The following is a 26,910-nucleotide window of genomic DNA, read 5'->3' on the forward strand; positions in this document are numbered from 1 at the left end:
AGCAAGATGTGATCCCAATGTAGCAGCCTGCTTGGGAAGGAAGGTTTTCCCACCTTCCTGCCCGGAGGGCGGGGTGGGGGACAAGTGACCCACTATGCCTGGCTGCGGTGCCAACCAGGGCCCAGGTTGGGCACAAACAGATTTTTAGCACAGGATCCCCATCAAGAAATTGTGGTCAGCCGCTCTTCCAGGCCTCTGCAGCAGATTCGCCCTGGAGAGCCCCTTGCGGGAGCTCGGCCCCCACCTCCCTGAAGGTTGGGTTCCAATGGAAGAAACCTCGCCCTCTGAGACCCGGAGATGGAGGCAGGAGGACAGAGCTGAGCAGCATGGGACAGAGGCACAGCGGCGAGTCCTCCCCGCAGCCCTGGCAGGGTGCCTCCTGCTGGGTGCCAGGATCCCGCCCGCAGGAGCGGGCCCCAGGGCCTGGAGGGCATCCTGGGCAGGGTTGGCTCACAGCACCTGGGCTTAGACCGAGTTCAAAATGTTCGTGAAACACAGGACTGTCCTCTCCTGCTGTTTGCAACTTTTTCCTGAATGGGTTTTTTGTTTGTTTGTTTGTTTGGTATGTGAAAAAGGTACAGCTGCCCTGACTGGTACAATTCTGCACTGGGGAGCTCAAGGTCAGTGGCTGGATTCCCAGCTGGGGCGCATGTCTGGGTTTCGGGCCAGGTCCCCAGTTGGGGGTGTGTGAGAGGCAACAATCAATGTATCTCTCGTACATCAAGGTTTCTCTCCCTCCCCCTCTGTCTCTAAAAGTGAATAAATAAAATCTTTTTGAAGTACATGTGACCCTTGAACAACGCAATAAGGGGGCACCAGTTGCCCACCCAGTTGGAGATCCAAGTATGTGTATAGCTCCAACCGCCCTTCCACATTCCCTATTGCCAGCCACCAGCTGACCCTAGAACAGCGCAGCTTTGAACTAAGGGTCAATTGAAACCCATTCGCATGTAGGGGGACCCACACAGCTCCAACCACCTTATGTGACCGTTGCCACATCCTGAAGCAAATGCAAGAGAAAAGTGACCTGCGTTCCCATCTTCTGAACGGATCGGTGTGTTTTTAAATGTACCCGTGCCGCCTCGTCATTGCTCCTGTACGTGTTGCGTATTTTGCATATTCGCAGCAATCGCATAGGCTCTCTACAGTTTCAATACTGTGAACAATAACACAGAGCCACTTTAAAACGGAGCTGGAGCTGCTGACCCAGAGGAACTGCCTTGCTTGTCTTAGGCCTCAAATCTTTGGCACACTCAAAAAAGCAAAATAACCTTTGGACTGGGCCTGGGACGGCACTGAGTCTGTTTGCGCAGATAGCTAGAAAAATGTAAAACGTTTGTGGTTAACCTCGCTCTGTCGCATTATCTTATCTGCCCCAGGAGAAAGGCCTGCCTTCTCTGGATGTAACTGTTCTCCTCCCCCTCCCGAACACCCCTGCTTTTGTCTCCTCATCCTCAAACACTGTTGGGGCTTCTGCCTGAGTGAGTAACTCTCCAACAGCGATTCTCATTGTATTCAAATAAAGGCTTGTTACCTCTCCCTTTGAAAGGCCCTTTTATTGTTAGGTTAACAAGAAGTAGATAAGCCATGGCTATTTGCCTCATCTGCTACAATCTCTTCCCATCCAGGGTGCCAGAGCCTGCCAGCGCTGCCCGCACGCCCCTGGCACGCCCGCAGCGTGAAGACCTGCACGGGGGCGACTTGACTCTTGGGACAGGGATCTCAGACCTTTCACTGGAGCTTGCTCCCTTCCTTCGGTCCGGAGTGCTCTCCAGCTCTGGGGTTCTATAAGGGCCCTAACCCGTCCCTTAGATGCCTTCTGTGAGGTTTCTCTGTCAGATTTGCCACAAGTGGTTCAGGCATTCCCTGTTCAGGGAAATTCAGGTGCTTCTGGGGGCCACCACCACGCACACCTGCCTCCGTGCGCACCCCGTGTGCTTCAGTACGTGTGTCTCCAGTGGAGCGGCTGGGGATCAAAGGACCCCGTGGGGGTGGGGAGCATCCACACCTTCAGCCAGATCCCTCCCTGCAAAGCCGTGTGAACCCCCCGGTCGCAGGCGAGGGCCCTGGGCTGCGCCCTGCCCTTCGCGGGCACACCTGTGCACCCACCCCCCGCCTGCTGGCCGAGGGCTCTTCCTCTGGAACCTGACCTCAGGGAGGCGTCACCTGTATTGACATCCCTTTCTTTAGAGAGGGCTGCTTCCGAGTCAAAAGCATTTGTGATTGTAATGTCCAGACATTTTGATCTCCATCCTTAAAACAATCTCTTTTTACATATACACAGTTGCCAAGTTATAAATGTTTTAAAATAGAAAAAACTTCAAAACACTAAAGTATGAAGAAGTGATTCATGACACAAAGATAACTACTGATAGTTTTTTTCCTTATTGACTTCAGAGAGAGGAAGAGAGAGAAGCACTGACTTGCCGTTTCACTCACCTGTGCATTTATTGGTGGTTTCTTGTGAGCGTGTCCTGCTCCGGCCGCGAAAACCCCCAACTTTGACTTACCAGGACAACACTCTAATGACTGAGCTACCGGGCCAGGGCAGTCCTGGCGACGTTTTTATGCATTTCCTTCCAGTGTGGTGTTTTCCTATGATTATACATTTCATTTCACAAAACCAGGCAACCAGGGGAGCGGGCGTCCACCCTCACCCGGCCTCAGCGAGGCCCAGGGAGCAGCGCTTCCGAGCCGCAGTGGTTAGCGGACTCCTGTTGGCCACCTCTGGGCTTCTCAAAATCCCCCTTCTCAAGCCGGGTGCAAGGCTCCCCCTGCTCAGCCCGCTGGCCATTTCTTCTCATGACCCCTGTGGGAAACGGTCACCTAAAATCCCCACCTGTGTCCTCTGGCTCAGGCTGAAGTAGGGGAACCACTTTGTCTACCGTCTCTGGCCCCTTCCACCAGCACCGTGTGGCAAAGACACCCGGGAGAGCTGGTCGCTGGCGCAGGCTGGGCCTCGCAGTAGAAGGTGCCCATTCCCACCCTCAGGAGCGGGCCTGGTGCCCGGGCCGACTGCCGCCAGGGACTCGTCTCCCCTGAGCAGGATGGTGAGTCCAACCCGGGCTGTCCTGGGAGAGGGTGTTCAGAATCCTCCTTGTGGGCCCCGCAGCTGTGCCCCCGACCCCCCGACACGGTGCGTGTCCTAGGCACGTGCCCCTAAGGGACCAGCCTGGGCCAGACTCTGGGAAGGCGCCCCTCGACAGGACGGTGGGGCTGTCGCCCTTCCCATCCCTTGTATAGGGTGGGGTGCGCCCTCCTCCCCTCCTGGGTACCAGCTTCTGCCCCATCAGCCCGAGTCGGGCCTCATTCCCTCAGGAACGCGCAGCCACGTGGCCGGCGCCCATTTTTTGCAGAATCGATGTTATTCAGGACCAGTGCCTGGCTGGAGGTTGCAGGAGGGGACCCTGGGGACGTCCCCCCCGCCCCGCCCCGTGGCGCGGCTGGGACGCCTGGGCCCCTGGCAACACAAGTCATGCGACTGCCCGGCTGGGGACCCCTCCCGGAACGCGCCCCTCCTGGCGCGGTCCCCGCCCAGGTCTGGAGGAGCGGGGCTCCGGAGCACGCCGCTGTCCCCTCACGTCCCGGGGCCTCTTTTGGCTTCCAGCCCGGCTTCAACGGGCGGTGAGGGGCCGCCAGGACACGGCCGGGCGCCCAGCATGCCTGTGCGGCCCCCATCTGCCCTTGTCAATCTCTAGACTCCCCCCCGGGACCACCAATCACAGCACAGGCATCTCCGTTTCGTCATCAGCAGCCAATCAGCGCTTCTGCTGACCGCTCCCGCAGCGAGGCGACCACCAGGCGTCTCCCCCTCTGGGCCCCTGGGCCCCACGGAGCCCCCACTGCCCTCTGTCCAACCGCACCTCCCAGCCTGCCCTCCATCACCGCCCTGGTGGACACCCAAGGGACGCCCCGCTCCACCCGCAAGGTTGTCTTGCTGCTCCGCCCCCCTGTAAAAGGGGACCCCAGCTCCCCCATCCAAGGAGGCCCGGGGTTAAGCGAGGGACCGCCCAAGGGGCCCCGCCCAGAGCCTGCCTCCTTGACTGGAAGCCCCGCAGCTGGACCCAGGTTCCCCTCCCCACCCCAAACCTCCTCTGCTTCTTCCAGTCCGCAGATGGGAAAATGCCCCCCCCCCGCCCCGCCCTCCCAGAGCTGGACCAGGGTCCTGCTGCGATGTAAGCACCCACTCTGAGCTGAGAGCTTGGCCACCTGCCCGCTCCTCCCAAGCCCTGTGCTCACGGGGCCCCAGCTGGAGGGGGCACCCGAGCGCGGGGAGCCCCCTCAGTCAGGCCCCCTGCCCTGCTCCCCCTTGGCAGCAGGAAGTGCGCACTCCCTGCCTGGCGTCTGCTTGATCTCTGCCCACCTCCTCGGCGTGGGGCGTCCTGTTCCGCCTTGCACAGTGGAGGCGGGACCACGGGGCTCCCCTCACGGTGCCCGTGTAGGACTCCAGTGCCTCTGCGGAGACCTCCGGGGAGGCCTGGGGTCCACACCGTTACTAGGCCCGCCTCCTCCCGGTTCCCAGAGGCGTCCTGGCTGCCCAGACCAGCCCTCAGGGGCCTGGGCCGGCCCCTCACCGCCCTCTCACCACCGCCTTCACCGGAGACACACACAGGCCGGCCTGGAGCTGGATTTGTGTTATTTTATTTTGCTCTTTCCAGTCTGAAGCTACTATCATGGGCATTTGGAGTTATACAAATGACACTTACAAAAAAATAAAAGACCAAGACACCCAGAGTGAGATGCATGGCAGCGGCGAACCGCGGTGGGGGGCTGGCAGGGGCGGGGCAGGGTGGCTCCTCACAGGCTCCCAGTGGAGGGGGGCCCAGCTCCATCCCACGCGAGACCCAGAGTCCAGTCAGACAAGGAGCACCGATCGCGCCGGCTGGAGGCTCTGGCTGAGGCTGGGAGGGGCACAGCAGCACCAGGTAGGGAACACAGGCCGGGAAGACGGGCAGGTGGGACAGGCCAGGGGGAGCCCCCGGGCGGGTGGGGACGGATTCTGGATTCCAGGAGGCGCCCTACCTGCCCCACCACTAGAGAGCAGGGGCGCTCAGGCCTGGAGCTGTGCCAAGACCCTCCCCCAAGTCCCCTCGAGGACCACTCATGCCTCTCCCCAGGCTTGCCTGGGCCGCCTCCAACGTCTCATTAAAAAAAATACTGATTTGGTCATTTTCTGCTTCCAGTCAGGCCAGGGTGAACAGAAGAGACAGGGCCAGGGCCCCAAAGCAGAGGGACGCACTGCGGGCAGGCCTGCTCCGCGCTAAGGGGACAGGTGAGGGGCGTTCTAGTTTCAGCCCCCGCCCGTACGGCTTTCCTGCGGATGCAGGGCCGGGGCACCGGGAGGGGGGCCACGGAAGGGCTTGGGGCAAGTGCCCGGCTCCTGGGAAGCCGGGGCCGGGGGGCGGGGGCAGGAGATTCCAGTTACACTCCCCACACCCAGGCTCCCAGCCCCCGCTGCCCGTCGGCCACTGTGGGGAAATAAGGCTCAGAGTCATCTGAGGTCAGAAGAAAGACGTGCCAGCCTCGCCCACGGCAGAGGGGAGGGGGCGGGGGCCACGACCGCCAGGGACCAGGCCGCAGCCGCTGACCCGCCGGGGAGAGGCCACGCAGGCAACAGGTAGGGACACCGTTTTCTCTGGGTTTCCAGTTTGAAAGGCAAGGGGCTCGCTACCCTGGGCAGCGCCCACCTGGAGAAGAGTTAGCAGGAGGGGGCGGGGCGGGTGGGGGATGGGGGGGATGCAGGCGGCGGGCGGCGGGCGGCGGGGACTAGTACTCCCACAGCGTGGCAGGGTCGATGGTCTCGGCGCAGGCCTTCAGGACCCCCGCGTGGTCTCCCTTCAGGTAGCGCCCGCCCACCTTGATGGCAACCTTGTTGTAGTCGCAGAACTCGAAGAAGAAGTCAACGGGGGTGTCACTGCTGCTGGTGACCAAGGAGTCACTGCCCACCGTCCAGTACTTGCCTGTAGAGTCTGGGGGGGGCGGGGGGGCGAGCCTGTCAGGTCCTGTCCCCCACCCTGCAACCACGGCTTCCAGAATGGGGGTGGGGCGGTTAGGCCCACCCAAACCTCCCCCCCGCACCCTGCAGGGGTGCAGGGGGAGCCCCGTCCCCCGCCGCCCTGTTCCCAAACAGACTCCCGTCTGCTCTAGCTCGGTCTGGGGGGGGCTGAGAAGTCTCCCTCCCATACAGGCAAGAGTGGAAGGGGCTGCTCCCAGTCCAGAGGCCCTGGTGGCCTCAGACATCTGTCCCCCTGAGGCTTGGAGTGGCAGAAACCAAGTCAAAAGGAGGCCCGGCTGGGCCCCAAAGCCAGGGCCACGCAGGGCGGAGTCCCTCCCTGGCCCGGACAGTGCCCCGCCCCCACCCAGCAACCTCGCTAGGTGGAACCTGCCTTTGATGTTGTAGGCGCCGTCGTTGAACTCGAGCTGGAAGACGTCATAGTTGGAGCGGTTGGCGTCCAGGGTGCCCGTGACCTTGCGGCAACCAATGAAGCCGTGCTCCCCACGGAACACAATGATGGGGCGGTTGATCAGCTTCATGAGGAAGAGCTCCGTGTCCCCTGTCCCAGAAAGGGGAGGGGTCGTGAACTGCGACACCCAGGCCGCAGCTCAGAGGGAGAGGGCAGGGCCCGGGGTCACACAGCAGGCCGCCCTGGGTGGAGGCTGCGCGGGGACGGTGGGGGGCACCCGGTGCAGGGTTGGCGGTGGGGCGCATTGGTGAGCGGCCCCGGCATGGTTAGACCACGCAGGGAGGTGGGTCTTGGGGGGCACCCACAAGTGGCTACCTGCTGTCTCCACCGAGGCAGCCAGCTGCCCATTCTTCTTGGCCGTCACAAACTTGCCGTTGGACGCCCGCAGTGTGATCCGCCGGTCACGCCACTCGATGTCAAAGTAGCAGCTGGCATTCCTGGGTGTGGCGGGACAGAGTCAGGGGAGCCTCCCAGGCCCCGGCCCACAGGAAGGGCCGGTGGGCGGGCGGGCGCAGGGCACTTACTTGGTGGAGGCGGTGGACTGCACGCCCCCGGTGGTCGTCAGCGTCCAGTACTTGCCCGTGTGGGTGCGGAAGGCGCACTTTTTGGTGTCGCGGTCGATCTCCAGCTGGAAAGTCTCCTGGTCAGTCTCTTCGTCCTGATTGGCCGACAGGTCCATACCTGGTGGGGGAAGAGACTCCAGCTGGTACCCGGCCCGTCACCCCCCAACAGGCTCGGGCCGCCCCCCCCCCAACAAGCTCAGGCCTGCAGAGCAGGGGACAGACCCCGGGACAGGGGCCACCCCAGGAGCGAAGCTGCTCGTCTGGGTCCATGTCACTTTCTCTGAAGACAGAACTGACATCTTCCAACAGACCAGCTGCAGGAAGACACCGTAGAGCCAGTGGGGGAAATCGTCACATGGCCCGGGATTCGATATTAAGGATTAATTACTGTTAAATCGTGTTGTGGTTACGTAAGAAAATGGCCTCACTTTTTTAGAGGTACAGAAAGAGACATTTCCAGATGAAATGTCCTGATGTCAGGGATTCGCTTTAAATACAACCAAAAACCACAACCACAGGGAGAGATGAAGAATGCGCAGTAGGACGGGGCTCCCGTGCAGGTGCAAGGGGCAGAGAACGAGATCTGAGGGCGCAGCTCCTCTGGGACATTTAGGGATTGAGGAGGAGGCAGGAAGCCACACATCTGCCCCGGCCGCCACACCCTGGACAGCGCTGGGCGCTGGAGATCCCACCACGTCCTGATTTGCACGTGATCTGCATTGTTTTGCACACCAGGGTGGACACCCCCAGCGGAAGCCTGGACCTGGCATCTTTATCCCAGCAGAACCAATTTGCACCCCCGGGCGCCCTGGGTTCGAAGACCCCCAGCCCGGGACGGCTGCCGCGGTGCTGGCTGCCCGGCGAGGCGTTGCCAGCATCTCCCCAGCTGGGCCTTGATGCCTTTATGGAGTCGTCGCCACGGTGGCAATGTCGCGTGTCCCTTCAGACGGGGCGCTGGCGGGCAGCAGAGCCGGGTCTGAGTGCACCCGCCCCAGGACCCTCCTCGGCTCTCCAGCCCCACGCCGAGGGCCTGAAAGGTGCCAGCCCTTTCTTAACCCAATGACATGTCCCCACCCCAGTACCAAGGGGTGGGGACCTAAACCCCCACTTCACAAAAAGACTGAGGCAGGTAGGCGGTGTCCTTGCCCAAGGTCACGCAGAGAGAAAGTCAGGGGCCCTGGGGCTCTCAGGAGGGAGGTGGGCATGCTCAGGCCCTCTCCCAACCCTCCCTCATCTCTGGGGACAGTGGCCATGCCTCCGTGGATCCCCCGGGGCCTGAGCCGGACCCTCTTGGAGCCCCTTGGGCTCAGCCCTCCAGGCCCCTGCGTCCCTGTGCCTGGGACCTACTGACAACCCGGGACCCCAGGCAGTGAGCTGGGTCGGCCGTCACACCCAGGGCAGCACTGAGCTGCCACCAAGGAGGAAGCCACACTGGAGGACAGAGCCAGGGCTGGGGGCCGTCCCTGCTCAGACCCTGCCCAGCACGCTGGCCAACCTGCCTCTCCCCCACGGTGGCAGAGCAGCCACAGCCCTGCCCTATGGAAACCCACTTTGCGGCCACCGGTCCGCCACACGGCACAACCTGCCCAGTGCGTGGCGGGCCCTCTGGGTGCACCCTAGCAGCAGAAAAGCCAGAGGGGGTCCCCGGAAAGAGCAAAGGGGGCGGGGAAGGGGCCTGGAGCAGAGGTCAAATCTCTGCCCGCCTCGCCAGCCCCGCATGGAAGCGGGGCGCCCGCCAGCCTGCCGGGCGGAACTGGCCTCACAGCGAGCAGGGAGTTTGACGCCCGGGCGCGGCTGCCTGCCCACGGGGCACACGTGGGCTGGAGTCGCAGAGCATCACCAGCATCCGCTTCCTCAGAGGAACAAAGGGAGGCTCCCCAGCGCCCGGGGTCACAGCGGCCACCGTCAGCACCCTGGCTCAGACCCCGCCGGCAGGGCCGTGGCTGGGCCTGGGAGGGACCCACGGCGGGGGCCGGGCAGCGCCCACGGGCCGGCTCCTCTCCTCCAGCCTCCGCTTCTCTCTCCGCCTGGAGAAGGGCCCAGGCTCTCTGTTCTGCCAGGAGGCAGAGAGGACTCAGGGGCCTGGTGCCACTTAGACACCAGGACTTCCAGCCCCAACAGGACAGGGCAGGGTAAGGGGAGTTGGCCCCCCACCATCCAGCAAGGCTTCTCCGGGCTCCAAGGCCAGGCCCACACAGAAAAGACCCCTCATGGCCTTGGAGCCTCTAATTAGTGCTAGGTTACTATGGAAACAGCGTTTTCTTTCGGATCTTTCTTTTCATCAACAGCAGCACAGAAAACCTGAGTCACGGGCTCACGGAGGCCCTGGGGAGGTGGGAGGTGGGAGGTGTCGGGGCTCAGTGGAGCCCCCGCCCGTCCCCCCATCACGGCTTGCTCTGTCCCCATCCACCCCCTCCCTGCCTAACACCCCTCTGGTCCCCACCCCCTCAGCCTTAGCAGTTGCTAAACTTGGGGGGAGTTTAGGGGAGGGGTCAGAAGCTTCCGGAGCCTCCTGCCCCCTCCCCTCTTTCCAGCCACTCTCGCCACTACCTGGCCCCTTCAAATGCCCCCCCTCCCGCCGCCATCTTCCCGTAAGCTTTTCGCTGGGCCTGAAACGCCCCGCCTCGTGAGAACATCCTGCAAAGCCCAGCTTGACCGCCTCGCCTGTGGGCGGCTGGGACAGGGCACTTCCTGAGCGTCAAGTCCACGGGCGCAGCTGGCCAAGCGCGAGGCGGCTGTGAGAGCCGCTGGAAGATGGGGTGAGGCGCCGCCCAGGGTCTGGCTGGAGCCCAGGACAGGTGCGGTCCCCGAGGAACGGGAAGTGCTGGCCCCCAGTGCCCCAGCCACCCCCTCCCACCCTTGCCCAAGCTTGTCCTCGCTGTGGTCCCAGCCACACCGCTTCCCAGGGTCTGGGACGGACACGTGCCCTCTGCCTCTCACATCAGCTCTCGGGCACTGGGACCCACTCCCCGGTGGCCAGCCCTGCCTCTCACGGGGGCTCTGATGGCCTCCTGCGGGACATAAAGATGGCCCGAAGGTGTGCCCAGGGCGCCCTGGGGCCAGCCCTGCACCGGGGGGAAACTGAGGCAGGAGGGCAGGCTGCAGCTTCGGCAGGGAGCCCCCCGCCCCCGCCAGGCCAGCGGGTGCAGGCCTGCGGAGATGAGTCATGTCCCGTCGCCCGCCCCCCCCCCACCGCTGCAAGCCCAGGACGCTCCTCCTCCCTGGCTGGAGTTTCCCGGCGGTTCCCCAGCGGGTGCCGGAGGCCGCTCCTTGCCACGCAGGCCTGTCCAAAATGGCCTCTGCAGACATGCACACACCTGACGCCAACTGAGGGTCCTCCGGTCGCTCCCCCGCCCACCAGGGAGACTGGGGCCAGCTACCGTGAGAACGAGATGAAGACCCCAAGCGCTGAAGCCGATGGAGCCCCTCCCCCACTCCCACATCCCCCTAAACTCATAGATGAGCCAACACCCCTCTCTTGGCCCAATTTCCGGCTCCTCCTGCCCCATCAGCCTGAGTCACACCACGAACCCCAGCGCGCTTTACTAGAGAGGCGCGGGCGTCCGTCCAGGCCAGCCAGCGGCTGCCAAAAACCGCTCTCGCTTACTCTGGGTTTTCTGCTTCTTCCCACCTCGGGGCCTTTGCACAAACTGCAGCCGGTCCACAGGCTGATTCACACTGGCTTCTAGACCTCCTCAGAGAGGGACCTCCCCGCACCCCGTCTCATCTGGACCCCAGGCCTTGGCGTGATACCTCTGGGATAATGATCACGTCCCAGTGAGAACTTCGGCCCTAGGAGGGATGGGCCCAGGACATGCCCACTTGTTCGCGGCTCAGGCCCCAGCACGCCTCAGGTGGCAGGGGCTCAGTGTCTGCTGGACGGGGGAGACGCACCCCAGAGGGGACCCGCCCCACCCTGCACTGTGTGTTTGAGAGCAGAGGGGGAGGCCCACGTGGGCTGGGAGGCATCAGGGGGCCCAGACAGGGGTCCATCTAGGGGCAGAAAGGCCCTGTTCTGCAGCTGCTTCCCAGCTCTGGCCGTGGGCACAACGCTGCGCCTCCCTGGGCCTGAACTCACCCACCTGTGGGGCGGAAGCCCTGCCGCCCACGCCCATCAGCAAACTCAAGCACAAAATCGCCATCACGGCCCCCGTGACAGCGGGCCCGTCTGGGAGCGGCCACCCGGAGGGGGCTGCTCGGGGCTCCCATCCAGCTGCCTCCAACGGCTGGGGTCCAACTTCCCATCCAGGGGAGCAAGACCCCACAGGTCCCCCCAGTGGGGCCTCTGGCTGCCGGGAACCAACTGCCTTCCCCTCCTTTGTAGGGGCGGGACCGCCAAGAGGAAGAGAAGCCGCCAGGGGGGGAATCTGAGGAGGGAAAGACGGGGGCTCTCCTCTGGCTGGGAAACGGCCAGGCCGGCGGGAGGCCCGGGAGAGGACGCGATGAGCTACAGCCAATTGTTCTAGGCCGGGGCCGCGGGGGGAGGGAGGTTCACTCGAGGGCAGGGGGCTTCCCGAGGGACCCGGGCTCGCGCGGAGGCCGCCCTCCGGCGCCCGCAGGGCAGTGCGCACCACCGGCCCGGGGCCGCGCGGCCGGCGCAGGGCGGGGTGCCTGGCAGGCCGCCATCCGCGCCACGCCGTCCCGGCTCCCGGGCGCGCGGAGGGAGACTGCCTCCGGGGGAGGTTCCGGACCCAAGCACCGGGTTCGGGGCGGCGTGATTGGGGGTCCTCAGCAGGGGGGACCCGCGGAAATATGACTCCTCTCCCCCGCCCCGCCGCATCTGGTTTTCCCATCTGCAGAGACCGAGCAGGACAAAGGGGGCGAGGGAGGGCCCAGTCGAGGAACCCGCCCCCCTGTTCACAAAGGCCGCGGCCTCGAGCGAGGGCAGAGGCGGGAGGAAGGGCCGGGGGGAAGGGCAGACACTCGGGGGCTCCCCTCCCCGGCAGAGGCCAACCACCCCTGACAGCAAGAGGTGGAGAAAGGCCTGGAGGGCGGGGAGGTGGAGCGCACCCCGCAGAGATCAAAGCCTTCCCTTCTGCCCCCAAAAGACGGCCCCTGGGGTTTGGGGGCGCGTCCGGGACTTGTTACGACCCTCGCCCCCGCCCTGGAGCAAAAGGCCTGCTGACGGGGGGAAGGGCTCGAAGAAACGGGTGAGGCACCCGCGGATCCGAAGGACGAGCGCACGTGGGGAGAGCCCAGATTGGGCGGGGGGGGGGAGGTGAGAGTGGCACCTAGGGCGGCGCACACGCGGGGCCTGGGAACCCCGAACCCAGCGCGGGGTGGGGGTTATGCAGCGACGCCCAACGGTGGGCAAAGCCCCACCCCTCGCCCCCTCCTCCGGGTCGGAGCGCACGCCCCGCGGCGGGATGGGGTGGCCTGTGCGTCTAGCGGGGGCGCCGCTGGGAACTGCAGCGGCGCCGCGGGCGAGAAAGGGCGGGAGGCTGGAAGGCTGGGGGTGGGGTGCGCTTTGTGCACGGACCGGGGAGGCGGGGGCGGCGTCCCCACTCACCCTGGCGCGTGGACACGTTCCTCTCGTTGGCGGCCTGCAGCACGACCTGGGCGCAGCTCTGCTCCAGCGCGAAGAGCTCGTCCTTGCCCACTTTGGTGGCCTTGCCCGCCTTGAGCGTGCCGCTGGGCCCCGACGGCGCCAGGTAGCGGCCTTCGCAGTCGCGGAAGGCCACCTTGCCGGAGCGGAATTCGAGCGTGTAGCCGGTGGCGGGCTCGGGGCGCGCCACCAGGCGCCCGTCGTGGCGCAGGAAGCGGTGGTCGGCGGTCTGCACGCTGTAGCGCTGGTCCTGGAAGGCCAGCGTGATGAGCGAGTCGACGCCCCAGGGCACGTCGCGGTCCACGGCGATCTCGTCCGCGGGCCTCGCGCTCAGGTGTGCGTAGCGCTTGCGGGTCAGGCTGTAAATGTTGACCTGCGGGTGCATGGCGATGTGCACGCTCCACTTCTCGGCCGGCGACACGGTCTGCGCGAAGCACGACAGGCGGTCCTCGGTGCCGCCAAAGTAGCGTCGGTGCGCCTCGGACTGCAGCGACCAGCGGCCGTCGTCGTGCGCCACGATCAGAAAGCGGCAGTCGGCGCCCGGCACCTCGCGCTCACAGGTCACGTTGCCATCCTTATCCGCCGCCAGGTAGCGGCCCAGGTGGCTACGCAGGCACACGGCCGCGCTGCCCGCTTCGTCCGGCGGCTGCTCCAGCGTCCAGATCTGCTTCTTCTTCAGGCTGCTGGCGGATGCGTTCACCTTGAACCCGAACGCCTCGGCCGTCAGGTACTTATTGCCGCAGTTGATAAGGCCGAACTGGATCTGCACCGCCTCGGTCGTGCCGTTGGCAGTCATGGTGGCGGCGGGCGGCGGGCCCCAGCGCGGCCCGGAGGTCGGTGGCGGGTCCCCGCGGCAGCTCCGGGTTTCTTTGTTCGGCGACCGCGGGCCGGCGCGCACCCTCCGCAGCGCTCCACAAAGCCGGCTGGGGCGCCCCAGCCCCTTTATAGGCCGGGTGACGTAAGCGCCGCAAGGCCCCGCCCCCGCAGCGCGGCGTGGGAGGGGGCTCGGAGCCCGAGGGAGCCTTCTCCGCAGCCCCGGGGCCCCGAGGGGCGCGGGGGACGACTCGGCTCCCAGCGTCCCCTCCTTGTGCCCGGCCGGCCTCTGTAGCCTCCCACTTCGGCCACCACTCCTACCCCCAATGCCAAGGCCCCACCCCCGCAGCGCCGCAGCCCGAGGACGCCCCCGGAGTCCGGACCGACCCCTCGGAGGCCCCCCCACGCCAAGCCTCGCCTGGAGGAAGGACGAGCCAGGTTTGAGGTTGTGACGGAGACGTTGTAACTGGGAGGAGGCGGTCCGGAGGCAGCTCGGAGGAGGCAGTCTTAGAGCAGAGCCGTGAAGGAGCCCAGAGGGGCCCCTGCAAGAGCCCGTGGGCCGATGGGGCGGGGGTGGGCTTGGGGGTTGGGGGCGGGCAGGCCAGGAGCTGGGGGGCTGCCGACTCAGCTCGCCCAACCCAGGCCTTGCAGTGAGGCCCTCCCGAGGGGAGCTATGGTTCCCCGAGGCCTCGCTCCCAGGACGCTGCCCTGAAGGCCGCCCGGACCCCTCCCAAGTGGCCCAGGCACCCACCTGGCTGGGCCGAATGGATCTCCTTGGCAGGGGCCTCAACAAGTGACCAGCGTTCCCATCGTGGGGACGCAGAAGCCGCAGGATTGTGGGCCGCGGGGCAGCGGGCAAGCAGCACGCCCTTTTGGTGGGCAGCAGAGAGAGGCGCCACGGCTCCGGGCAGTGCGGCCCTGAGGCCTGAGCCCGGGGGCCCCCACTCCTAGGGAAGTGTGCCTCCCGCTCTGCACACACGCCAAACCCCAACCTCTCGGGACGCTCGGCCAGCACACAGGAGGGGTGACACGCTCATCCTTCGGGACCCTGCCTCTCCATCCTGCATTTCCGCTCTGGCTGGGTGCTCAGATGGTTAGAGCACTCTCTCAGAAGAGCAAGGTTGTGGGTTTGATCCCCGGTCAGGGCACATGCAAGAGTCAACCAAAGCAGGTGTAAATGAGTGGAACAACGGACCCATGTTTCTCTCTGTCTCTGTCTCTCTCCCTACCTCTCTCTCTCTAAATCAGTAAATTAAAAATAAGGGGGGGGGGACATTCCCGCCTCACCCCTGTCTAGGAGCACTTCCCTTTTCTGAGCTGCGACGCAGGCCAAGACTTAGGCTGGGACATTCCCCGCGTGCCGGGCAGCCCCTGGAATGCCAGCGCGGCCACAGGCTGCCCACGGTGAAGGCGCGGGCACCGCACGGGCCCCCGCTGGTCGGTCTGAGCCTGCACCTCCCCCGAGGAAACCCCCTCCAGGGAGTTTTATCTTCCAGGGGACATTGTGAGACCTCCTCGCCTTTGCGCCTCCCATGGATTTGTCGGCAGGGCCCCAAGCCCTGGGCTGGCAGGCCTGTAGGAGCGTCCCCGCCCACAAAGCTCGCCCGCTGGAGAGCTAGGACATCGAGTGTTTCCCAATTCGAGGTCATGTAATAGGCTTGAAACTCAGGGTCTCCCAGGCTGTGGGACGTAGGCAAGTTACTTAACCGCTCTGACCCTCAGTTTCCCCTTTTGTAGAAGAGATGCAAATCCCCCACTCAGTGGCCAGAGAGTCCCTGGGGACGCTCTCAGACACTGTTTGCAGACACCATCCACACCCGGGAAGACCTGCGTCTAGTCAGAGAGACCCGAGCCTCTGGCCAGCCGCCTGGCTAAGAGGCGAGGGGGTGGAGTAACGGCAGGCTTTGCGGGGCGGCTGCGGGCGCCCGGCTGGGTGTTGGCGGTGGGGCTGGAGGGCACTGAGAGCCGGATTGTTTTCCAAATAGACGGGACATTCACACAGTTCAAAGCCCAAGAATGTGAAAAGGCCTCCGCGCCCCACTCCCAGGCTCACTGCTGTTAGACTCCTATCTTGGGTTTCCCTTTCTTGATGCAAAGACAAGCAACCATGGGTGGGTTTCTTATTCTTCTGAACGTTTTTAAACAGTATTTTCAACCCTGCTTTTATTACCTGACGATCTCAGCACAGTTCCTGCTTCAGCATGTCTAAGTGGCTTCCTCGTCTCTTTTCACGGCTGCATAATGGTCCAGGGGCCGGCCGTGCCGGGTTTATTTAACCGTGTGGGCAGACCCCTGGTTTGCTGCTGTGGATGCTCCGCTTGGCCAGAAGCCCCTGCCGACAGCGAAGCCCTCCCCCGCAGACCAGCACCCTTTCTGTGCCCCTCACTGCCCCCCGATGGCCCATGCACCATGTAAAAAGGAAGGCCTGAGTGCCCTCCGTGGTGGGGAGCTCCCTGCTCTTTGTCCGTGGCAGTGTGTGTGAAGGCCCTCTGACATGGGTGTCTGCCTCGACGGCAGTGCCGGGTACACCCTGCGGGTTCGCGTGGGGCAGCCCCGGCCCATCGGCAGCGCGCGCAGGGAGTGCTCCAGGGCTGCTTGGCTGGGCGGCAAGGGCCTCGGTCCCCAAGGCTCAGGAAACCGGATTCAGAACCGGCTGAGCAGCCCTTGCTGGTGGCCTCATTTCTGTCCCCAGGTCAGGCAGCGGGGCGCCCAGTGGCCAGCCTGGGAGTGGGCCAGGCCCTGCCCCAGCCATGCCCTCGTTCCAGGGCAGCTCCCATGGCGCCTGGGTTCCCGTGGGGCCCAGGGACGTCGTGTCCACGTCCCATCGTTCCCTGAGGGACCTGAGGCAGGACCTGCACACAGGGCCGTGTGACCTCTCTGGCCACAGCGGTGCCCGGTGGGACGGAGGCTCAGGGAAGGCGGGGGGGGGGGGCCCAACGTAGTGGGGGGGTGGAGTTTTTTTGATTGATTAATAGACGGCTACCTGGGCAATATTGATAGATATTTAGATATAAAAATGCCTAGCCTGTTTCTGAAGATTTTGGTTTTACTTGGTTTTGACTTGGGTTTTTTGCTCTGCATCTTGCTTCCATCTGTGCCTCGGTGACTCGCCCCAGTCAGTCCCCTGTCTCCGCGGCCACTTCCAGTCCGTTCTCATGACACATGGGCGGTCATAGGACCCCTTCTGTGCCCCTGGCCGCACCCCTGGGCCCTCGCCTCCACCAGCCCCACAGCGAGGCCCCTCGCCTGGGCCAGGGCGAGCAGCGAGCAGCCCGCGCAGGGTCTCCGTCGCCTTGGGCTCCTCCTTGCAGGAGTCCCTCGAGCCCCACCCTCCAGCCCCGGAGAGCGGAGTCCCAGGAACTGAGCCCGGGCCCACCAGCCTCTGGGACCCCTCCCGCTACACTCTGCGCGCGTGGAGCCTGGCTGGCGGGGGAGGCAGCGCTGAAACCACCAGCGCTCCTGAGACCTCCAGGCACCACGCCAGGAGCCTTATCTGCCCAAACGCCTGACCGGCCTTTGTCCTGGCGTTACACCGAGGAGGAGGAGACGGAGAGCCGGAGAAATGGCCCGCGGGGAGCAGACTGGTGCCCCCCGGGGCGGGGGAGCAACTGCTTAAGGGGGCGGGCCCCTTTCAGGGGGATGAAAATGTTTTAGGGCTGGTAGATGTGGTCTCACGACACTGTGAACATACTAAATGCTATGGAACTGCACACTCGAAATAGTTCATTTATATTATGTGAATTTTTAAATTTCTTAAAATATGTTTATTGACTTTGGAGAGGAAGGGGGCGAGAGAAAGGGAGAAACATCGATCGGTTGCCTTCCACATGATTCCTGACCGGGTCAGGAATCAGACACCAGGGTTGGGTGGCCCTGGGTGGCCCTGGGCGAATCGCAGCCCCCGTCTATGAAGGACAGGAGGTGACGCCCTCCTGGGAGCTTCCGGCCAGCATCACGTAGAGCCAGGTGGTGGTGGGGAGCGAGTCCTTGTCCCCGCTGAGCCTCAGGCCCCCTTTTCTCCCAAGGAGACAGTGTGGCTCAGGTTTGCGTGAGGGGCCACATTGCAGATGCAGGGACGGCCCCGGCCCCGCCCGCTGCAAAGGACAGGCCTCGCAGCCCGGAGCCTGCGAGCGGTGTCCTTGCGGTCCTGCTGCCTCCACGGGCCCCTCGGTGCAGCCCGGTGCGGCCTGCGCCCCAACGGGCGCCGCTGCGGTGGGAAGAACAATTCCAGGGCCGGACCGCTGGCCGCCCTGCTGACCGTGGGGGCCAGGACAGCTGTGCCACCTGGGGCCACGGGCCACGCCCCAGCGCCGTCAGCTCAGAACCAAGGAGGGCAGTGCAAGGCCGGCACCGCCTCGCTCTGGCTCCACACACACCCCTGCCAATCTCTGCGCCCTCAGGTCACAAATAGGGAAACTGAGGCATGAATCAGACAGAGGCTCTGGACGAGCTTTGAAGAGGGACGTGCAGTTTCAGGGGCCCAGGCTGATGGCTCTCAGAGTTGCCAAGATACCTGTGACCCCCAACCCCTACCCCTTAACCGTGACCCCCAAAGGTGGGAGCCGAAGCCATGGGTGCCCAGGGTGTCGCCCACATCCTGAGCTGTAGTCCTGGCCGGGAGGCGGGGAGGACACCCCAGAGTTAGCCGTGAGCTCCAGGAGGGCCTCCAGGAGGAGGTGTCGCCTCCGCGGGGTGGGTAGGAGCTGGGGGGGCGGAGCCAGCCGCTGGAGCAAAGGTGTAACATCTGGCCTGCTCTGCATATGTTTCTGAAAATGTGACCCCAGAAACCACCTTCCTGTCACCCTCTGGATGGCGGTGCCCTGGGGGAGGCCCAGGTCGGCCTCTGCAGGCCGCTGGGAGGCCCCGCCTGGCCGCCCGCCTGACTCCCTGAGCCGCAGGTGCTGGCCGGCGCAGCTCCGAGGCCCAAGCACGGTTTGCCGAGCGAAGTTGAGGGACGGGCGCCCGGCCGGAGCCTGGCTAATTAAGAGGACATTAGCACCCTGGGCAGCACCTGCTCCTGCCAAGATGCCCTTGCCAGGAGCAGGGCTGGATCCCCTGGCCAAGCAGAGGCCACTGGCTGGTGCCAGGCCTCAGCCCCCAACCCCACACCTGGCTGCCACCCCACCCTGGCCCTGGACGCCTGTGGCTGCCTTTGGGGTCCCCCCACCCCTTCACCGGTGCCGCAGAGACCCCAGCAGCACAGGCCTGTCTCTGGCCTCCGCACCATCTGTCGAGGGGCGCGGTCCCCCCTTCCTCCCCGAGCCTGCGCGGAGCCCCCTCTACCACACATGCCAGAGGTCCGCGAGGCCTGGGTCGTCAGCTGCCAGGGCAAGAGCCTGTTCTCGCCGGCTCAGCGAGCTCTGAGCTATTCTGGTCGCCTTCGATGCTCGCGGGCGAGAATAACAAGCAGCAGCTCTCACGGCTGCGTCACCGCGCCCTCCACCCTCACGGCCTCCGATCCAGCCCCGTGGCAGCCAGGTAGCTTCCTCAGTGGCAAATGCCGTCCTGCCCCTTCGGCTTACGCCCCCCGTGGTCCAGCCTCGGCTCCTCTCTCCTGCCTCCCCTCTGCCTCCCCTTCCCTTGCTCACACCCAACCCACACGAGGCTGCTGCTCCCAGCCTCACGCCTCTGCCCGTGCCGTTCCCCCGGCCTGCTACGCCCTTCTCTGTACCTTCCAGCTGCCTAGCCCTGCTCACCCTAAAGACTCGGTTCACGCCTCGCCCACCTCCTCTGGGGAGACTCCTGGCTCCCTCCTGGGTGCCCGCGGGGGGTGGGGCTTACATAAGAACTGCCCGTCTCACGTGGGGCTGCTGAGGATTTGAAATGTGGCTCATGTGATGGAGGAGCTGAACTTACCATTTTACTTCACTGGAATTAATTTAATTTTTAAAATTTATTGACTTAGAGAGGGAGAGGGAAACATTGATTTGTTGTTCCACCTGTTCATGCCTTTGTTGGTTGATTCCTGTATGTGCCCTGACCAGGCATCGAACCCACAACCTTGGCGTGTTGGGACGATGCTCCAACCCACTGAGCCACCCAGCCAGGGCCCCCACTGGAATCACTAATTTAAGTGGGAAAAGCCCCAGGTGACTAGGGCCGTGTTGGGCCGCGCGGGTCTGGGCACACCTGGGGCCCCTGGGCAGCCTGGGCAGCCCCCAGGGGACTGGAGCAGTTTGGGGACTGGCGGGGTGTCCAGTGAGTTACAGATGTGACAACAGGCATCTGTAGCACCTTTTGCTACAGCACCTTTTGGTGGCTTTGCTCTTTTTTTAAAAGATTTTATTTATTATATTTCGGGAGAGGGAGGAAGAAAGAGAGGGAGAGAAACATCAGTGTGTGGCTGCATCTCACTGGGGATCTGGCCTGCAACCCAGGCGTGTGCCCTACACTGGGAATCGAACTGGCAACCTTTCTGTTTGCAGTCCGGCGCTCAATTCACTGAGCCACACCAGCCAGGGTGGTGACTTGGCTCTTTTGCCCTCCAGCCGCCACCGGTGGGCCAGGCTGTGTCCTTGTGCCAGGCTGCGACACCCACGTCGGGTCTGCAGGGACAGAGAGGGACACAGGCAGGATGGGGCCACGAGGCCAGACCTTCCCTCCCCTCCCCTGCCTCCTGGGCCTCCCTTGGCTCAGCCCTCCCTGCCCCTCCGATCCCCGGGCCCCCGACCCCGGCAGTCCCCAAGCAGGCGTGTGGCCCTCACCAACAATCTGCCGCTTCCCCGAGAGGACCTGCAGCTGGGCCTGCCCACGGCCTGGCATTCCAGGACGTGCCAGCTGACCGGGGACACAGGCCAGGATACTTGAAATGCTTACATGGGGACGGGGCGCTTTTACTATCTGCCTGGCCCGGGGTCCGAGCTCACACGGTCAGCTCCTCCCACCTGTTGGGGAGTCGGCGCCGGCGCCGCGGCTGTGAAAGGGCCCACCAAGAGAAGCGGGTGCAGGGTCAAGTTTGCATTCACAGTCCAAGCCGGGGGAGGGGCGCGGTGTGGGGAGAGACACTAGCAGTGAGGGGTGGGGCTTTGTGCTCCGCTGGATCGTAATTGGATTAAAAGGGGTGGGGCCTGCTGTTGTGTGGCGCCTGGGCTGTGGGGGGCGCTGTAACAGAGGCTACAGTTTGTCCCAGTGTCATCTTCCGCCCGTGGCTGTGCGGAGCGGTGAGTTCTGTTCTTGCTTCCAGTCATTTCCAGTCCTGGGAACACAAGCTCAGAAGCGTAAAATGACGACCAGTCCAGCAAGGTCGTAGGCCTGCCAGGCAAATGGTGCCACAGTAGCAGATGGGGCTGGCTTCGTCCTTTCACTACCCCCGCCTAGTGTGCTCCGCCCGGGCACTACCAGGGCCTGGGGCACTGACGGGTCCTCGGGTGGAGACGAGGACAGTTCCGGGGTGTGAACGAGAGGCCCACGCGCAGGGCAGCCCCGGCGGCAGTGGCAGTGAGGTCCCCACCAGCTTGGGACAGGAGTGGCGCTGGGGCCCCCAGGCCTGTGAGTGGGCACCGCCTCCTGCAGGCCGGGCCGCCCCCACAGGCCCCTCCCCCGAGCCGCGCCACCCCGCCCCGCGCCCCCTGGGGGTTGGGTGGGTCGCACCTGCCCAAAGGTCGGGCGGGGCCAGCTCCAGCCCCGCTAGAGAAACCCTGCACCCTCGTTTGGGGGCTGCGGCAGCCTGGAGGAAAAGGGGCTTTTATTTTTGCCAGAAGTCAAAGGATTCCGTCCTCACTTGGCTTCCCCACACCCTCCCTAGGCCGTTCCAGGACCCCTTTGGGAAAGCCCCCTTTCAGGCAGGATGCCTTCATTGGAAAACACAGAAAATTTGACTCAGCTGCTTCGACAAGGCCATCAGTTATGGCAAGAAATAAGAAGTCCTGAGGAGGGGAATTTCCCAGGGTGGGTGACTCTGACATTAGCTGGGAAAGGACCCTGGAACTTTCCCCACCCCTCACTCTATCATCCTTATCATCCTTACCAAGGTGGCTTTGCCCTCAGGCTGAGCCCCTCCAAGTCACAAGGTGGCTGCCAGGGCTCCGGACATCAAATCTTCCCAACTGGGAAGGGGATCCCATTTTCTAAACTAGGCTTTCAACAGCTTATGAACCCCTTCTCGGCATCACGTTTTTCAGTGCTTAAGACAAAACATGGGCTTGCAAAGGAAATCAATTCCATTGCCGTTGTCAACATACTGTTTGATTGTGACATGCTGATATATGTGCTTCTTATTAGTACGTTAAATGGCAGCCTCCAGTGGTGGAGGTAAGAGCTACTGTGATTCGGTCTAAATTGTTGCAGTAGGTGTAATACGGCCTGTCGGTGACTAAGCCGCAGGCCCTGCTGGGGTTTGTTGCTCCTGCTCCTAAGGCAGGGAAGTGCTGACCTCAGCCAGTGATAGTCAGGGCCTGAGGGCCTCCTCATCCAAGTTCACAGGCTCCAGACTCCCTGATCCGGCTGCTGGTGGGAGACTGGTTTTGTGCATCAAAGGAGCCTGTCCTCAAGCCAACCAGCCCACTGTCCCTCCTTTCTCGGTCACAATGTAAAAGCTGCCCCTCTCCGAAGCCACGCCCCCTAGAATGACCAGAAGACCCAGCAATTCCACACCTGGATTTCTACCCCGGAGCAGAGAGCAGGGGCCCAGACAGGTGCGTGCACACCTGTGTCTGTAGCAGCGTGACCGCCGTCGCCCAAAGGGGGAGGCGACCCAGGCGCTCACCACGGGCTGGAGGCAGAAGCAAAATGTGACAGAGGCTCACAGCGGAATGTCATTCAGCCTAGAGAGGAAGAGCGCGGGCACGGCCTCGAGGGCGCTACGCGACCTGCAGGAGGCCAGTCAGGAAAGGACAAATGCCGCGCGGCTCCATTCATAGGAGGCCCCTCGAGGAGTCACGTTCACAGACAGGAAGCAAAAGGGTCAGGGAGAGGGACCCACGGGTGCGGCCGGACCCGGCGACTTACGGGGAGATGCCGCCACGGCCCCGCGCCCAGATCCTCGGAGCGGAGAGCTCGGATCGACAGGTCTAGTCGACTTCAGCAAGAAACGCGGGTCCGCACGTGGACGGGAAAACAGTGGCTGAGAAGGACGGTGGGGCGGGGTGGGGCGCCCCCTTGTCAGGCCCGTGCCCACCTGCTAACATCTTTCTCTCCGGCCTCAACTTTGTCATCTGTGAAATGGGAACAACACTGCCTCCCTCCTGGGGCTGTGGGAAAATGTTCTGAAACCGGGGACGTGTCCACCGGAGTGCGCAGGGGGAAGAGGCCCGGGGCCAGCTGGCGTGGGGCTGGGTGCAGGGGGCAGTGGGTGTCCCAGAGGCCGGGCCCTGAGGGCCCCAGGGCACGGGAACCCGAAGGCTTTAGCGGGGGAAGAGGGGGCCTGGGGCTGAGATGGAGGAAGGGACCAGTGAGCGCACAGGAGGGTGAGTCAGCGTGGTGGCGGGAGCCCCCGATTCTGAGGGTCACGAGGGCAGCGTGCGGCCCAGAGGAAGTGTCTGGAAAGCAGTTCTGGTTGGACAGAGAGCTCTGACGCGGAGGAGGGGCCTGGCAGCGGGGAGCGCGAGCTGGGCCCACGTCGCCCTCGGGAGCCGCAGCCCCTGACACCAGGGCCACACGGGGCTGGGCCCCACCGTCCTCTGCCTGCCACTGTCCCCGACTGCCACCTCCCCTCACCCCCACCCCCTGAGGCCTGGATGGCGAGGAAGGCAGCTGCTGGGAGGCTGGGGGTACCAGGCCCATAATGTCCCAGTGGCCACTTCCCCCGGCTGCTGGGCCAGCCCCGACGAGAGCAGGGCTCGGAGGGGCCAGCAGTGCTCGGGGCCCCAGCCTGGTCTGCAGCCCAGTTACAGGGCTTTCTGGTAAAACCAACATAGAGAAACCTTAACAGAGGGGCCCCTTAAAGCTGCTTCCCCCACCCCCACCCCACCCGCGCTCCAGGCTCTGACAGCAGCGTGGACTCCGGTGCTGGGCGCGGAGGTTTCCCCTTTCACTCCCAAGGTGTTGGGAGCGCAGCTGCCAGCACCTCCGGGGTTCAGGGGCGTGGATGCCGGCCCCCTGCCACCCGCCGGGCCGCGGAGCCCTGGGTCTCCGTCCACCTGAGCAGCGCCTCCGTGAGGACCGCGGTGGGGCTCAGAGAGGTGGGTGCAGCGACTTGCTCTGGGATGCCCAGCTAGTCAGGGTGGGACCCGTGCCCCAAGCCTGTGTGCTGTGAGGGGACCCCACGCCTCGCGCTCAGCGCCTCAGCTCCCCTCTGCTCCTGGGTGGGTGCTGCTCCCGGGCCCCTGCTGCCAGCTCTGTGCACGAGTTCCCTGCGGCTGCTGTAACGAATGATCACAAAGCAGATGAGTTAAAACAAAACAAATTCATCTGTGAGCTCCCCAAGGCCAGGACCAGGCATCCGGGGCGCCACCAAGTCTGTAGGCCCCGTGCAGGGCCTGGCTTGCTAAGTTCCCTGTGAGCGGGCCGTCACGTGAGTGAAGGCCTGGGAGGACTCCACGGACAGGAGAGGGCACGTGCTGTGCGGCCACACCCCCAGGTTCAAGGACAGCCCGGCTGGTCTGTGGTGACAGCACTGAGAGCCCTGGGGGGGGGGGAACGTCCCGGCCGGGTGGGGCCCGGGCAGGCTTTGGGGGGCTGGAAATATTCTATGCCAGCCCCAGGTAGAATAACTTTATTTATTTTTAAAGATTTTATATATTTATTTTTAGAGGGGGGAAGGGAGGGAGAAAGAGAGGGAGAGAAACATCAATGTGTGGTTGTCTCTTGTGCGCCCCCAACTGGGGACCTGGCCTGCAACCCAGGCCTGTGCCCTGCCTGGGAATCGAACCAGCGACCCACCCTTTGGTTCACAGACCGGCGCTCAGTCCACTGAGCCACACCAGCCAGAACAAAATAGAATAACTTTAAATGTTCAGCAGTCACATCAAAAGTAAAACAAACAAAATAGTTTAATATATTTTATTTAACCCATTAATATATCTAAAATACGATCATTTCAACATGTGGTCAACATAAAAATTATTGAAAAATTTTAGGTTCTTCCCCGCCCCTGCTGAACTAGACGGAGCCCCACGGGACCTTTGGGCCGGGAGGCGCCTCAATGCACACAGAGTCATACTGAAAGCTCTGTGCACTTGGGCCTGTTAAGTCTCAATTTAAAAAAAATAAAAAACTGAAAGAAAAACATTTTCCGCATGGGTGACCGAGCCCCCGAGCCTGGGCAGGGCCTCCAGTGACCTGGGGGCAAGACTCACTGCGCTGAGTGAGTGGGACCAGAGCGCCTGCTGCGGGGCGGGCTCTCCTGCGGGGTGATCCTCCCAGACGGCAGCCCCGAGGCTGTGATTCCGTCCGGACGGGGCCCCTTATCTCCGAGCACAGCCGGCGGCCCATTGTCTCTGGAAGGACGGGAAGCGCAGAGAACTGGAGACCTGGCGGCGAAGGCCGCCCTGCCCAGCCCAGCCCTGCCCCGCGTGCCCCCCCAACCCCCGCCTCGTGTCTGTCTCAGTCTCTAGATCCAGGGGCCCTAGAAACACCCGGCTCCCCTCCCAGGCTCGGGTCTACCTGGAGACGGGTAGGAGAACGCTGTGCCCTATTAAAGCGAAAGAAGTGCCTTAATCACTGTAAAACGCACCCTCGCACGACTTCTGAAGGTAAAACAAGGAACGGGAAAGACCCCTTCCTGCCTCTTCCCTCCGCCCGTGCTTTCCTTTCCCCTCCGGAGCAATTGAGTCCCAAAGCCATTAGAAATCCAGGCACAGGGTGGGGGCGCCAAGGTGCCCCAGGTGGGATGTGCAGGAGTGAGGTGGGGACCTGGGGCGGCGGGAGGGGTGGGGAGCGCGTCTAGGCAGGAGCGGGCAGGGCCCGCACCCCGGAGGCGTCAGGAGGCTGTGGCGCCGCGAGCCGGGTGCACCGGGGACAGAGGTAGTGAGCGGGTACATTCGGACCCGGGCAGCCAGGCTGCTGCTGGCAGAGAAGGGAGTGAGCTACGCACGTGGTGAGAGAGGGGCTGGTGGAGTGCGCGCTGCGTGCTCGGGCTGAAGGACAGAAAGGTTTCCTCAGTTGCCTCCGCAAGGCAGGCAAATCGGTGGGCTCCAATGCGGGGTTCCCGAGGCCAGGGTGGGCGCATGCACAGGCCTCCTCCCACCTGGCAACCTCAGTCCGTTCTCTCTACGTACCAGTGTGTTGCCATTTTATTCATTTAATTTGTTTTTTTCGATTCCACATATGAGTGAAATTATAAGGAATTTCTCTTTCTCTGGTTTATTTCACTCAGCATAATACCCTCTAGGTCTGTCCATGCTGTTGCAAATGGTGATATTTCACTTTTTTACTGCTGAGTAATATTCCATTGCAGAATATTGATGTATAGCGTCTCCTTTATCCATTCACCTATCTATCGATGGACACCCAGGTTGTTTGCACCTAAGATTTACAATCTTAGCTATTGTAAATAATGCTGCGATGAACACATGAATTCCTGTATCTTTTTGAATCAGTGTCTTCATTTTCTTCAGAGAAACCCCCAGAAGTGAAGTTGCTGGGCCTGGGTCCTATGGTAGAACTATTTTGAATTTTTTGAGGAACCTCCCCAGCTAATGCCTTAATTTACATTCCCACCAACAGCGCACCAGGATTGCCTTTTCTCCACGTCCTCACCAATGCTTGTTATTTCTTGCCTTTTTGCTAATAGCTATTGTGAGTAGTGTGAGGTGTTATCTTATCACGGTTTTGAGTTGCATTTCCCTGGTGATTAGGGATGTTGGTCACCTTTTCCTGTGTCTGCTGCCCATCTGTATGTCCTCTTGGGGGAAATGTCTGTTCAGGTCCTCTTCAGGAAGCTCCTGTTTGCTTTGCTATGTACTTTTAATTAAGGGCTCAGATTTGATGAAGTTATAGGTTAACTTGTGGATTTCTATCTGATACAAAAGACTCTTGATTGTCCCATAGGACATTAGTCAGATTTTTTACATTTTTTATTTATTTTTAGGGAGAGGGGAAGGGAGGGAGAAAGGGAGGAGAGAAACATCAATGTGTGGTTGCCTCTTGCACGCCCCCAGGTGGGGACTTGGCCTGCAACCCAAGCATGTGCCCCGACTGGGAATCGAACCTGCAACCTTTTGGTTTGCAGACTGGCTCTCAATCCATTAAACCACACCAGCCAGGGCCATAATCGGATATTTTAAAATTGAATTCGAGAATCTTATCCTGGCATTTAAAACTTCTATTTATTGCTTTGAGAAGCATCGATTTGTTGTTCTACTTAGTTATACATCCATTGGTTGATTCTTATATGTGTCCTGATCAGGAATTGAACCCACAACCTTGGCATAGGCGGTGGGAGGCTGAGGCCCTAACCAACTGAGCTATCCAGCCAGGGTATCCCAGCATTCGTAAATGGTTTACGAATCCCATCCCACAAATGCTCTTCGCATCAATTTTACCATCTTATCGTTCCCTCTTTAATGAATGAGCTGAATCAAATCTCTGACAAACGTTCATTCTCCAGTTTGTCCAATAAGCTTCCAAACGCGCCTCGGAACTCTTC

General features: G+C 62.7%; 1 protein-coding gene across 1 annotated transcript; it reads right to left on the reverse strand.

The window, feature by feature from the left end:
- Positions 1 to 5,766: 5,766 nt before the first annotated feature.
- Positions 5,767 to 13,377, reverse strand: FSCN1 (fascin actin-bundling protein 1). The gene is made up of 5 exons (XM_054591708.1): positions 12,537 to 13,377; positions 6,989 to 7,145; positions 6,780 to 6,901; positions 6,387 to 6,554; positions 5,767 to 5,969 (listed from the first exon to the last, which is right to left on the reverse strand). The coding sequence occupies exons 1-5, from the start codon at positions 13,366 to 13,368 to the stop codon at positions 5,767 to 5,769; spliced, it is 1,482 nt and encodes a 493-aa protein (XP_054447683.1). The 5' UTR covers positions 13,369 to 13,377.
- Between the last annotated feature and the right edge of the window lie 13,533 nt (positions 13,378 to 26,910).

This window comes from Pteronotus mesoamericanus, unplaced genomic scaffold (assembly GCF_021234165.1).
Source record: "Pteronotus mesoamericanus isolate MK-2021 breed Mesoamerican mustached bat unplaced genomic scaffold, CSHL_Meso_final contig_1, whole genome shotgun sequence".
NCBI lineage: Eukaryota > Metazoa > Chordata > Mammalia > Chiroptera > Mormoopidae > Pteronotus > Pteronotus mesoamericanus.